This window comes from Cherax quadricarinatus, chromosome 45 (assembly GCF_038502225.1).
Source record: "Cherax quadricarinatus isolate ZL_2023a chromosome 45, ASM3850222v1, whole genome shotgun sequence".
NCBI classification, from domain to species: domain Eukaryota; kingdom Metazoa; phylum Arthropoda; class Malacostraca; order Decapoda; family Parastacidae; genus Cherax; species Cherax quadricarinatus.
This window is the reverse complement of record NC_091336.1, coordinates 11,773,793-11,788,006: the sequence shown is the minus strand read 5'-3', so window position 1 is coordinate 11,788,006 and position 14,214 is coordinate 11,773,793. Positions and strand designations below refer to the sequence as shown.

General features: G+C 40.7%; 1 protein-coding gene across 4 annotated transcripts in view; it reads left to right on the top strand.

Moving 5' to 3' along the window:
* LOC128694842 (kinesin-like protein KIF20B) overlaps nucleotides 1-14,214 on the top strand; it is a 276,960-nt gene that overhangs the window by 238,573 nt on the left and 24,173 nt on the right. For all 4 annotated transcript variants that reach the window (XM_070094293.1, XM_070094292.1, XM_053785169.2 and 1 more), the window contains exon 33: nucleotides 959-1,085. In XM_070094293.1, coding sequence (XP_069950394.1) covers nucleotides 959-1,085 — 127 coding nt within the window. The remainder of the gene's footprint in view (nucleotides 1-958; nucleotides 1,086-14,214) is intronic.

Below are 14,214 nucleotides of genomic sequence, written 5' to 3'. Positions count from 1 at the left end.
GTTCATCTGCTCCTGCCATACCATTGGTACTCCAAAGGGCATACATTTAAGTTTTCCAACTGACCACATTTGGAGTTTACTGATGCAACTCTTACAAGCTTTGTGTGGTGCAAATGGTTTGTCCTGGTCTCCAACTTTGTAGCTAAAATGAGCAAAGGAGCAGCACTTCAGTAGAGGAGTAATGTTGCTCTGGGAATCTGAAGGGGTGAATTGCCCACAGACATAAAATGTCTGGTGAATTTATGCAGCCTCTAGACATATTAATAATCTGAAAATTAAGAAAGAGATTTAACATTTAAATCAATATAAGGTAAGCATTTTAATTGGTAATATACCACTTTCTCATTTACTTGTGTTATACGAGAAAAGTAACTTTTCCGTATGACTTAACAATCTGATGTGATAGAAATGAATAAAAAACACAGTGAATCACTATTTTCCATATATATACTAAAATAGATACTGTAGTCAAAAAAAAATTCATGCAGACCAATGTATAATAAATAATGGTATGCTCTGCAAATATTGTCTTTCTCCCATGTCTTAGTTGTTTGGCTAATACCAACAAATGATTTGAGCGATATATTTCGGTGGGATACGGCCGGTGTGTTGAAAGAAAGTTTTCTTATATATTGACCATTGTTATATTCTTTGTATTTGACAAATGTCAGTGTGATAATGGTGGTATGAAGGAATTTGTTGTAACAGGTTAGCTGGACTGGAAGTGGGAAGTACAATCTCTGCACTCTGGAGGATGTAGGGACATTTTGATTTGGAGTATTATTCAAGTTGTAACACTGGCACATTTCTGGCAAGATAGCTATTGAATCAGTGACGAATGTTTCCTCTTTTGGGTCACCCTACCTTAATGGGAAAACATCCAGTGTGGTTAAAAACTAATGCTTTAAAAATTTTGATTTACACATGCTCCTTGGTTAATAATAAATCCTTTTTACAGCCTTGCAAATAGTGCAGAGAACACCGAACCCCCTCAAGATAACAATGAAAAACCTCGGGTACAAAGACGAAAACGTCTATTATACAAATCGGCCACTGATGAACCATACCAGGGCTCTCCAAATTTGGTTAGTACAGTATTTTATTTTATTATCCTATCTTTCATACCTTGATTTTTTTGTTACCCTCATCATCTTGCTCTCTCTTATTATTACTCTTAAGTTTCTTCTTGTTCATACCTTTCCAAATTTATCTACCAACCTTTGCACCTTCTCTTCACAATCTCCCAAATGCACCATGTCATTGTCAAAAAGCAAGTATGATAACTCTCACTTTGTATTAGATTCTCTATTTTGTAATCGCCCTACCTCCGTGGGAGACTGTGTGTTAACAAAAAACTTATCCCACACCTCTCCTCAACACTCTTAACATTGTTTATGGTGACATCACACATCCCTGTCTAAGGCCTAATTTTACTGGAAAATAATTTCCCTCTCTCCTACATATCCTTATCTGAGCCTCACTATCTTTATAAAAACACTTTAACTGCTTTAAGTAACTTACCATCTATTCCATACATATCCAACTTTTGCCACATTGCTGTTATCCACCCTTTCATATGCCTTTCTAAAGCCATAAATGCAGTGAAAACTTCCTTACCCTTATTTAAATACTATTCATTTGTATGCACACCCTACCAAATTCATCCACCAATCTCTGCAACTTCTCTTCAGAATCTCCCAAGAGTACAGTGTCATCAGCAAAGAGCAGCTGTGACAACTCCCACTTTGTGTGTGATTCTTTATCTTTTAACTCCACGCCTCTTGCCAAGACCCTCGCATTTACTTCTCTTACAACCCCATCTATAAATATATTAAACAACCACGGTGACATCACACATCCTTGTCTAAGGCCTACTTTTACTGGGAAAAAATTTCCCTCTTTCCTACATACTCTAACTTGAGCCTCACTATCCTCGTAAAAACTCTTCACTGCTTTCAGTAACCTACCTCCTACACCATACACTTGCAACATCTGCCACATTGCCCCCCTATCCACCCTGTCATACGCCTTTTCCAAATCCATAAATGCCACAAAGACCTCTTTAGCCTTATCTAAATACTGTTCACTTACATGTTTCACTGTAAACACCTGGTCCACACACCCCCTACCTTTCCTAAAGCCTCCTTGTTCATCTGCTATCCTATTCTCCGTCTTACTCTTAATTCTTTCAATTATAACTCTACCATACACTTTACCAGGTACACTCAACAGACTTATCCCCCTATAATTTTTGCACTCTCTTTTATCCCCTTTGCCTTTATACAAAGGAACTATGCATGCTCTCTGCCAATCCCTAGGTACCTTACCCTCTTCCATACATTTATTAAATAATTGCACCAACCACTCCAAAACTATATCCCCACCTGCTTTTAACATTTCTATCTTTATCCCATCAATCCCGGCTGCCTTAGGGTGTGCAAAAGAAGAAAATTAAAGGTGAATACAGGAAGAGTAAGGTTATGAGGATAACAAAAAGATTAGGTGATGAAAGATTGAATATCAGATTGGAGGGAGAGAGTATGGAGGAGGTGAACGTATTCAGATATTTGGGAGTGGACGTGTCAGCGGATGGGTCTATGAAAGATGAGGTGAATCATAGAATTGATGAGGGAAAAAGAGTGAGTGGTGCACTTAGGAGTCTGTGGAGACAAAGAACTTTGTCCTTGGAGGCAAAGAGGGGAATGTATGAGAGTATAGTTTTACCAACGCTCTTATATGGGTGTGAAGCGTGGGTGATGAATGTTGCAGCGAGGAGAAGGCTGGAGGCAGTGGAGATGTCATGTCTGAGGGCAATGTGTGGTGTGAATATAATGCAGAGAATTCGTAGTTTGGAAGTTAGGAGGAGGTGCGGGATTACCAAAACTGTTGTCCAGAGGGCTGAGGAAGGGTTGTTGAGGTGGTTCGGACATGTAGAGAGAATGGAGCGAAACAGAATGACTTCAAGAGTGTATCAGTCTGTAGTGGAAGGAAGGCGGGGTAGGGGTCGGCCTAGGAAGGGTTGGAGGGAGGGGGTAAAGGAGGTTTTGTGTGCGAGGGGCTTGGACTTCCAGCAGGCATGCGTGAGCGTGTTTGATAGGAGTGAATGGAGACAAATGGTTTTTAATACTTGACGTGCTGTTGGAGTGTGAGCAAAGTAACATTTATGAAGGGATTCAGGGAAACCGGCAGGCCGGACTTGAGTCCTGGAGATGGGAAGTACAGTGCCTGCACTCTGAAGGAGGGGTGTTAATGTTGCAGTTTAAAAACTGTAGTGTAAAGCACCCTTCTGGCAAGACAGTGATGGGGTGAATGATGGTGAAAGTTTTTCTTTTTCGGGCCACCCTGCCTTGGTGGGAATCGGCCGGTGTGATAATAAAAAAAAAAAAATAAATAAATAAAATAAATCATTTGTATGGTTCAGTGTAAACGCCTATTCTTCACATCCTTATCCTTCCTAAAACCACCTTGTTCATCTGAAATCCTGCTCTACGTCTTATCCTTAACTCTTTAAATAACAATAACTCTACCATACACTTTAACTGGTATACTCAACAGGCTTATTCCTGTATAATTTTTGCTCTTTTGTCCCCTTTTCCTTCATTTTTTTTTTTTTAACAAATCAGCTGTTTCCCACACATGCAGGGTGACCTGAAAAAGAAGAAACATTTTCATCATTCACTCCATCACAGTCTTGCCAGAGGCATGCCCATACTGCAGTTAAAAAACATATCTCCACCTTTCCAGAGTGTAGGCACTGTACATCCCACCTCCAGAACTCAAGTCTGGCTAACCAGTTTCCCTGAATCCTTTCATAAATGTTATTTTGCCTCTCACCACAACAGCACGTCAAGTCATAAAAACCATTTGCCTTCACTCGCTCCTGTCTAATGTGCTCACGCATGCTTGCTGGAAGTCTAAGCTCCTCGCACACAAAAACTTCCTTTCCTAGGACAACCCCTACCCTGCCTTCCTTCCACTACAGATTTATACACCTTCCAAGTCATTCTGCTTCATTCCATCCTTTCTAAATGTCCAAACCATCTCAACCCCTTCCTCATCCCTCTGGATAATACTTTTAGAAATCCCCACACCACCTAATTTCCAAGCTATGGATTCTCTACATATTCACACTGCACATTGCCCTCAGACATGACATACCCACTGCCTCCAGCTTATTTGTTGCAACCCTCACAACTCGTGCTTCATGTCCACATAATGTTGGAACCTCTGGTCACGACCATAATTCGTTTCAAAACTCTGTTCATGACCTGATTTGGTCATGACCCAAACCTAATTTCCCCATTGAATTGTGTGGAAATACGATTAATCCATTCCAGACAAGACCCCTACTAACTGTGTGTGTTTTTTTTTTTTTTTTAAGCACAAGAATAGTTAATTATACCATAGAATGCACAGTGTAATAGTAAATTAAATGCAAAACCCTTGAATAACCTTGAGAAAACCTTGAACAACAGAGAAAACTAACATTGCACAAGTCCCTTCTAGACTCCTACGAACTGTTCGCTGTAAAGTTTTTTTTTTTTTTTTTTTTTTTTTTTTTTTTTTTTTTTTTTTTTTTTTTTTTTTTTTTTTATATATATATATATATATATATATATATATATATATATATATATCTGCAAATGATGGGTGTTCTTATCTGTGTCTGCCATGAGGATGAGAAACAGCAGAGGTGCCAGGACAGTGCCTTGGGGCACTGAGCTTTTTACCTTGCTAATGCTGGATCTTGCTCTGTTTACTACTACTTTTTGTGTTCTGTGTTAGGAACTCGAAAATCCATCTGCCTACCTTCACTGTAATGCCCATGGCCCTTATTTTGTGTGCTATCACTTCATGATCGCATTTGTCAAACACCTTTGCAAAATCTGTGTAGATTGCATCAGCATTTTGGTTGTGTTCCAACGCCTCTGTAATTTTGTCATAATGGCTCAGCAGCTGTGACAGGCATGATCGTCCTGCTGTAAAACGATACTGGTTTGGGTTGTGCTGGCCCATGAAATTTGTAATCTGCCATCTCATCACTCTTTCAAAGACTTTTATGATGTGAGAAGTTAGGGCTTCTGGTCTGTAATTTTTAGCTTTACTACCTCCCTTGTGCACCAGAGCTATGTCTGCACTCTCTAAGGCCTCCGGTATTTCACCTAGATCTAAGCTCTTCCTCCAAAGAATACCAAGGGCTTGTGCTAGTGGTACTTTACACGTCTTTATAAATAGGGCATTCCATGAATCAGGTCCAGGTGCTAAGTGACTAGGCATGTTATCCATTTCTTTTTCAAAATCTATGGGATTTGTACTAATGCCAGTTGGTCTGTGCAGCCTTCTGCTGGAGTGAAAAATATTTCTGCATTTTCTACCTTGCTGTCATGTAGTGGGTTACTGAACACCGACTCGTACTGTTCTTTTAGGATTTCACTCATTTTCTGTTCGTCAGTATATGAATCTCCTCTCAATAATGATCGAATTCTACAGGTAGTTCTTAGCTTGGATTTTGCATAGGAATAGAAATATTTTGGGTTTCTTGCAATATCCTGTATGGCCCTTTGTTCCCTTTGGACTTCTTCTCTTAGGTATGACATCCTAAATTTTTGCTTTAATTCGGTTGTGACATGTGTTTTTAAGCAATTCAGTAACCCGTTTTCTTCTGTACCATCTCCTACACTCTTTCTATATCTGATCATCATCTGGGTATCCTCAGTGGTGCAAATAGCCCTTCACCTTCGTGAATTCCACTTTCACGAGCTTCAAACATACGCAAATCCCCAGCCACTCAATCATATATACCAAACAAATGTGGGGAAAAGTACAGGAAAATGCTTCCCGCCACGTCCCTGCTACCCTCCCTCGTACCCCATCAACTGGCAGCCCGCCAGGAAGTCTGTGGAGTTAACAAGGCTAGTTGGTGGTGAAGGGTTCGAGGATATGCAGGAGGGCGAGGTGAGAGAGCTGGTTGATGAAAATTCACTGGACCTAAATGATGATGAATTGTTGGAGATTGTGCAGGCAGAGAATGACGATGAAGAATAAGTGTGCTGCTGAGGCCAGTCAACCTCAAGCCCTCACCCTTGAAAAACTAGGGCAAGCAGTGAGAATGACAGCACAGCTCAATTTTTTTTAAGATATAGACCCATCGATGTTGGAGGCTTTGAAGGTGATGAGCGATAATGATAGGAGGATAATTCCCTACAAAACTCCTTAGATATGAAGAGGAAATGGTCTGTTGCCCATCACAATGTTCTTCACAAGGAAGCCTGCCACTACCCCTGCTGCTACCCCTACCGCCTCACCTGAGCCTCAACCCGTGGCAGAATCTGACTTCATTGCTAACTCTGACTAGCGATGTCTGCAGTGACCCTGGCAGTGAAGAGTTAGAATCCACACACTAGACTAACCATGCCATGTAGTTACACTCCATATAATCTCCATTCAACTCATCAATAACTGCATGGCTAACTATCACCACCAACATAGTCATTGTCATCATCACAAGTCGTCAGAGTTCATCTGCCTAACCTTACGAGTGGTGAGTGTTTTGTTTGTTCATTATTTATTAAACCATAATATGTATATACAATATTTTAGGATGTTTTCATGTGTTTTATGATTGTGGTTCAGTAGGTTAAGGAAGCAGTATTGTTAGGCTAAGTAAATGCTGTTATATTTTCCTTCAATATATTTGCACATCAAAACATTCACGAACTCTACAGTACTGTATTATATTTCCCTACATCATATTTGTGCCCCAAACTTTTGTGAATTTTCAAGATTCATGAGGTTCTTGATCCCCTAACCCTCGCGAATTTGGAGGGCCTCCTGTACGTGCTTCATATATACCTTGTATGCTTCTGTATTCAGCGTACGTAGTCACTGGTGGGGATTTAGTGCTCACATCTAATTCCCAGGATATGTCTGATAGTTCTTGGTTAATTTTTTTCCCGGTCAATTCTGTGGTTGTTAAAATTAAACTTGCGGTACATCCTGTCTCTAACATTAGTGATGCAGTTCCCTAACTCTGCGTTAATACTTGTTTGAACTTCTATGATGTTGATACCTTTGAAGAGTTTCGAGAGTTTAACTACTCTCAGAGCCCGGCCATGGACCAGGCTCGTCTGTGTACAACATGGTTAACAAAGGCAGACAGCCTGGAGACAGAACGGACGACTGTGTTCAACCAGCAGTTGGGTGAAAATGACAAGGGTGAGAATGAGAATGGTGTCCATGTCACCTACACAATTGCCAGTTCCACAGTAGGATTGGCTGAACCTAGGTGCTGATTTGACGATGGGGCCCCAAAATCATCAAATACTTAGCTACCTGGTTCACTGGTTGGGAGGTAGCCTTTTATGAGTGTGTTCACATGCTCCGAATAAAGGGTACATACTCTTTGCATGCAACACCCCCACCCTGAATAGCCTCAGGACTAGGCTTCCACTTCCAATTGGTAACCGTGCCCTATGGCACAATATCATGGGACCGCCTTTCCTCTCAGCCATCCAACTCTTAGGTAGAGCTCAACTTTACTCACAACATAAAGCCAAACTCTAAACTCAGAGCTAGACAGTAGGGCTAACGTAGGTCCAAGATACCTGCGGATGGAAGCAGGGCATCCCCTCGCTAAAAAAAAAAAAAAAAATACTCAGTATATACAAAAGGGGGAAAAAAAAGAGAGCTTATTTGTTATCAAAGGTCCCAAATACATTTTTAATATCTTGAAAGACAGTCAACCAATATATTTTCTTTGCCAGCTATATGTATGATTCGTATCTAATAGGGCTGCAACCTGAGACTCCACCTCATGAGCCTCATATTGTGGTTCTTCATTCCTTGAAGATACACCAGAGGGTTGTGGTCACTATAGATTGTGACATCTGCAAAGTTTGACCCACGTAAACATTGAAGTGCTCCAAGGCCAGTACCAGTGTGAGAGCTTCTTTCTCAATTGTAGAGTATGCCCTCTGGTGAGGCTGGTACCTGGCTGAGAAATAGGCCACAGGCTGCAACCCATCGTCCCCGGCTTGCAAAAGTAATGCTCCAACCCCAGACTCGCAAGCATCAACTTGTAATGGAAAAGATTCGGAAAAGTCTGGAGACGAAAGAATGGGTGCAGTATGCAGTAATCTTTTTTGCTTTCGTAAAAGCATTTTGACATTCTGGGGTCCAAATAAAGGGAACTTTGTGACTGGTAGGTGAGGTAAAGAGGGGCTACAATATGAGATATTTTTACAGAATTTTCTGTAAAATCCTATCATATGTAGGTAGTAGGTTGGTAGACAGCAACCACCCAGGGAGGTACTACCGTCCTGCCAAGTGAGTGTAAAACGAAAGCCTGTAATTGTTTTACATGATGATAGGATTGCTGGTGTCTTTTGTCTCTCATAAATATGCAAGATTACAGGTATGTCTTGCTACTTCTACTTACACTTAGGTCACATTACACATACATTTACACGTTTATTTATACACACTCATCTGAGTTTTCTTTGATTTTATCTTAATAGTTCTTGGTCTTATTACCTTTTCTTTTATATCCATGGGGAAGTGGAATAAGAATCTTTCCTCCGTAAGCCATGCGTGTTGTAAAAGTCAACTAAAATGCCGGGAACAATGGGCTAGTAACCCCTTTTCCTGTAAAGATTACTAAAGAATAAGAAGAAGAAAATTGTCAAAGTGGGAAGTCTGAATGTGCGTGGATGTTGTGCAAATGATAAGAAAGAGATGATTGTGGATGTTATGAATGAGAAGAAGCTGGATGTCCTGGCTTTAAGTGAAACAAAGCTGAAAGGGGTGGGAGTTTCAGTGGAGAGGAATAAATGGCATTAGGTCAGGGGTTTGAAATAGTTAGAGCTAAAGAAGGAGTAGCAATAATGTTGAAGGATAAGATATGGCAGGAAAAGAGGGACTATGAATGTATTAACTCAACGATTATGTGGAGTAAAATAAAGGTTGGATGTGAAAAGTGAGTTATAGTAACCATATATGCACCTGGAGAAGAGAGAAGTGTAGAGGAGAGAGAGAGATTTTGGGAAATGTTGAGTGAATGCATGGGGAGTTTTGAACCAAGTGTGAGAGTACTTGTGGTTGGGAATTTCTGTGCTAAAGTGGGTAAAAATGTTGTGGAGGGAGTAGTAGGTAAATTTGGGGTGCCAGGGGTAAATGTAAATGGGGAGCCTTTAATTGAGCTGTGTAGAGAGATTTGGTAATAAGTAATACATATTTTATGAAAAAGAGGATAAATAAATATACAAGGTATGATGTAGCACGTAATGAAAGTAGTTTGTTAGATTATGTATTGGTGGATAAAAGGTTAATGGGTAGGCTCCAGGATGTATATATTTATAGAGGGGCAACTGATATATCTGATCATTATTTAGTTGTAGCTACAGTTAGAGTAAGAGGTAGATGGGACAAGAGGAAAGTGGCAACAAGAAGTAGGAGGGAAGTGAAAGTGTATAAACTAAGGGAGGAGGAAGTTCGGGTGAGATATAAGCGACTATTGGCAGAAAGGTGGGCTAGTGCAAAGATGAGTAGTGGGGGGATGAAGAGGGTTGGACGAGTTTTAAAAATGCAGTATTAGAATGTGGGGCAGAGGTTTGTGGTTATAGGAGGGTGGGGGAAGGAGGAAAGAGGAGTGATTGGTGGAATGATGAAGTAAAGGGTGTGATAAAAGAGAAAAAGTTAGCTTATGAGAGATTTTTACAAAGCAGAAGTGTTATAAGAAGAGCAGAGTATATGGAGAGTAAAAGAAAGGTGAAGAGTGGTGAGAGAGTACAAAAAGAGAGCAGGTGATAGTGGGAGAGGCACTGTCAAGAAATTTTAATGAAAATAACAAAAAAATTTGGAGTGAAAGCCTAGGGAACGTATGGATTTGTCAGTTAAAAACAGAGTAGGGGAGTTAGTAGATGGGGAGAGGGAGGTATTAGGTAGATGGCGAGAATATTTTGAGGAACTTTTTAAATGTTGAAGAAAGGGAGGCGGTAATTTCATGCACTGGCCAGGGAGGTATACATCTTTTAGGAGTGAAGAAGAGCAGAATGTAAGTGGGGGGGAGGTATGTGAGGCATTACGTAGAATGAAAGGGGGTAAAGCAGCTGGAACTAATGGGATCATGACAGAAATGTTAAAAGCAGGGGGGGATATAGTGTTGGAGTGGTTGGTACTTTTGTTTAATAAATGTATGAAAGAGGGGAAGGTACCTAGGGATTGGCAGAGAGCATGTATAGTCCCTTTATATAAAGGGAAGGGGGACAAAAGAGATTGTAAAAATTATTGAGGAATAAGTTTACTGAGTATACCAGGAAAAGTGTACGGTAAGGTTGTTATTGAAAGAATTAGAGGTAAGACAGAATGTAGAATTGCGGATGAGCAAGGAGGTTTCAGAGTGGGTAGGGGATGTGTAGATCAAATGTTTACATTAAAGCATATATGCGAACAGTATTTAGATAAAGGTAGGGAAGTTTTTATTGCATTTATGGATTTAGAAAAGGCATATGATAGAGTGGATAGGGGAGCAATGTGGCAGATGTTGCAAGTACATGGAATAGGTGGTAAGTTACTAAATGCTGTAAAGAGTTTTTATGAGGATAGTGAGGCTCAGGTTAGTGTGTGTAGAAGAGAGGGAGACTACTTCCCGGTAAAAGTAGGTCTTAGACAGGGATGTGTAATGTCACCATGGTTGTTTAATATATTTATAGATGGGGTTGTAAAAGAAGTAAATGCTAGGGTGTTCGGGAGAGGGGTGGGATTAAATTATGGGGAATCGAATACAAAATGGGAATTGACAGTTACTTTTCGCTGATGATACTGTGCTTATGGGAGATTCTAAAGAAAAATTGCAAATGTTAGTGGATGAGTTTGGGAGTGTGTGTAAAGGTAGAAAGTTGAAAGTGAACATAGAAAAGAGTAAGGTGATGAGGGTATCAAATGATTTAGATAAAGAAAAATTGGATATCAAATTGGGGAGGAGGAGTATGGAAGAAGTGAATGTTTTCAGATGCTTGGGAGTTGACGTGTCGGCAGATGGATTTATGAAGGATGATATTTTTCATAGAATTGATGAGGGAAAAAAGGTGAGTGGTGCGTTGAGGTATATGTGGAGTCAAAAAACGTTATCTATGGAGGCAAAGAAGGGAATGTATGAAAGTATAGTAGTACCAACACACTTATATGGGTGTGAAGCTTGGGTTGTGAATGCAGCAGTGAGGAGGCGGTTGGAGGCAGTGGAGATGTCCTGTCTAAGGGCAATGTGTGGTGTAAATACTATGCAGAAAATTTGGAGTGTGGAAATTAGGAAGTGTGGAATTAATAAAAGTACACCTACCATCCGACTTACAACCAAGTTCGGTTCTGAGAAACCGGTCGTAAGTCGAAATGGTCTTAAGTCGAACTTTACTGCTGAATATCAACAAAACATTTTTTAATGACTTCATTTTATTGTTTTATTTTGGTATTTCATGTTTTACTTTACTTTTTATGTTGTTAGTACTGTATTTTATACTGTAAGGTTTAGGATAAACACTGTGTACAACACAAATACAGTGGACCCCCGGTTAACAATATTTTTTCACTCCAGAAGTATGTTCAGGTGCCAGTACTGACCGAATTTGTTCCCATAAGGAATATTGTGAAGTAGATTAGTCCATTTCAGACCCCCAAACATACATGTACAAACGCACTTACATAAATACACTTACATAATTGGTTGCATTCGGAGGTGATCGTTATGCGGGGGTCCACTGTAATTGTTTATTTCCCAGAAATTTGGCATAAAAAACACGGTCATACGTCAGGTGGTCGTAAGTCGGATGGTAGGTGTATTAGTCAGAGGGCTGAAGATGGATTGTTGAGGTGGTTTGGTCATTTAGAGAGAACGGATCAGAGTAGAATTACATGGAGAGCATTTAAATCGGTAGGAGAAGGAAGGCGGGGTAGGGGTCGTCCTTGAAAAGGTTGGAGGGAAGGGGTAAGGGAGGTTTTGTGGGCGAGGGACTTGGACTTCCAGCAGGCGTGCATGAGCGTGTTCAATAGGAGTGAATGGAGACGAATGGTATTTGGGACCTGACGATCTGTTGGAGTGTGAGCAGGATAATATTTAGTGAAGGGATTTAGGGAAACCGGTTATTTTTATATAGCCGGACTTTAGTCCTGGAAATGGGAAGTACAATGCCTGCACTGTAAAGGAGGGGTTCGGGATATTAGCAGTTTGGAGGGATATGTTGTGTATCTTTATACGTATATGCTTCTAAACTGTTGTCTTCTGAGCACCTCTGCAAAAACAGTGATTATGTGTGAGTGAGGTGAAAGTGTTGAATGATGATGAAAGTATTTTCTTTTTGGGGATTTTCTTTCTTTTTGGGTCACCCTGCCTCGGTGGGAGACAGCCGACTTGTTGAAAAAAAGGGGGGTGTTACTAGCCCCTTGCCCCTGGCATTTTAGTCGCCTCTTACAGCACGCATGGCTTACGGAGGAAGAATTCTTTTCCACTTCCTCATGGAGATAAGAGGAAATAAACAAGAACTAGAAAGAAAATAGCAGAAAACCCAGAGGGGTGTGTATGTATATGCTTGTACATGTACGGGTCTCCCTCAACATTCACGTTTTCAGCTTTCGTGGGCTTCACACATTCGCGAATTCCCAACCGCCAAATTCCCAGCTGCCAAATCATATTTAAATTTCCCGCCACCTGCGAGTCCCTACTACCCTCCCACGGACCCCCGCAACTGGCAGTCAGCCCTCCCACCACTCAGTGTGGTGAGTGTTTTGTTTGTTCATTATTTGCTATTAAACTACAGTATAAATAATGTAAACCCATTCATGACTGCATATTGGAATGGCTATTCGGACAGGTATTAGACTGTGACATCATGTGTTTACTCTTGAACACAGCAAAGAATCAAACATTTCTGCTACTGCTAATAATGACAATAGTAGTAGTAATAATAATAATAATAATAATAAAAATAATAATAAATACGATATAATTGAAGAAGGAAATTGTACAAAAATACGAGGGAGTGGTTGACACATCGTCAGTATGGCTTTGTTTATGCTGGAGTGAATATTAGTCTCCCTGCTCTTCCAAACATTTCACAATAATTCATTGTGTTTGGTGCTTGTAGATTGAGTGCAACTGGAGTGGTGGTGGCAGTGATTGAGGCAGCTGTTGAGGCAGCGATTGAGGCAGCTGTTGAGGCAGCGATTGAGGCAGTGGGCGAGGCAGCGATTGAGGCAGCTGTTGAGGCAGTGGGTGAGGCGCCTGTTGAGGCAGCGATTGAGGCAGTGGGTGAGGCAGCTGTTGAAGCGGTTGAGGCAACTGTTGAGGCAGTGGGTGAGGCAGCTGTTCAGGAAGCGATTGAAGCAGTAGTTGAGGCAGCTGTTGAGGAAGCGATTGAGGCAGTGGGTGAGGCAGCTCTTGGGGAAGCGATTGAGGCAGTGGTTGAGGCAGTGGTATTAATAATAATAATACATGTTATTAATAATATGTACTATTATTATTTATAACATATATGTTAATAAATACCACTGCCTCAACCGCTGAATTATTGTGAAATGTTTGGAAGAGCAGGGAGACTAATGTTCACTCCAGCATAAACAAAGCCACACTGACGATGTGTCAACCACTCCCTCGTATTTTTGTACAATTTCCTTCTTCAATTATATCGTATTATTATTATTATTAAATGCTTAAATGTGCGTGGATGTAGTGCGGATGACAAGAAACAGATGATTGCTGATGTTATGAATGAAAAGAAGTTGGATGTCCTGGCCCTAAGCGAAACAAAGCTGAAGGGGGTAGGGGAGTTTCAGTGGGGGGAAATAAATGGGATTAAATCTGGAGTATCTGAGAGAGTTAGAGCAAAGGAAGGGGTAGCAGTAATGTTGAATGATCAGTTATGGAAGGAGAAAAGAGAATATGAATGTGTAAATTCAAGAATTATGTGGATTAAAGTAAAGGTTGGATGCGAGAAGTGGGTCATAATAAGCGTGTATGCACCTGGAGAAGAGAGGAATGCAGAGGAGAGAGAGAGATTTTGGGAGATGTTAAGTGAATGTATAGGAGCCTTTGAACCAAGTGAGAGAGTAATTGTGGTAGGGGACCTGAATGCTAAAGTAGGAGAAACTTTTAGAGAGGGTGTGGTAGGTAAGTTTGGGGTGCCAGGTGTAAATGATAATGGGAGCCCTTTGACTGAACTTTGTATA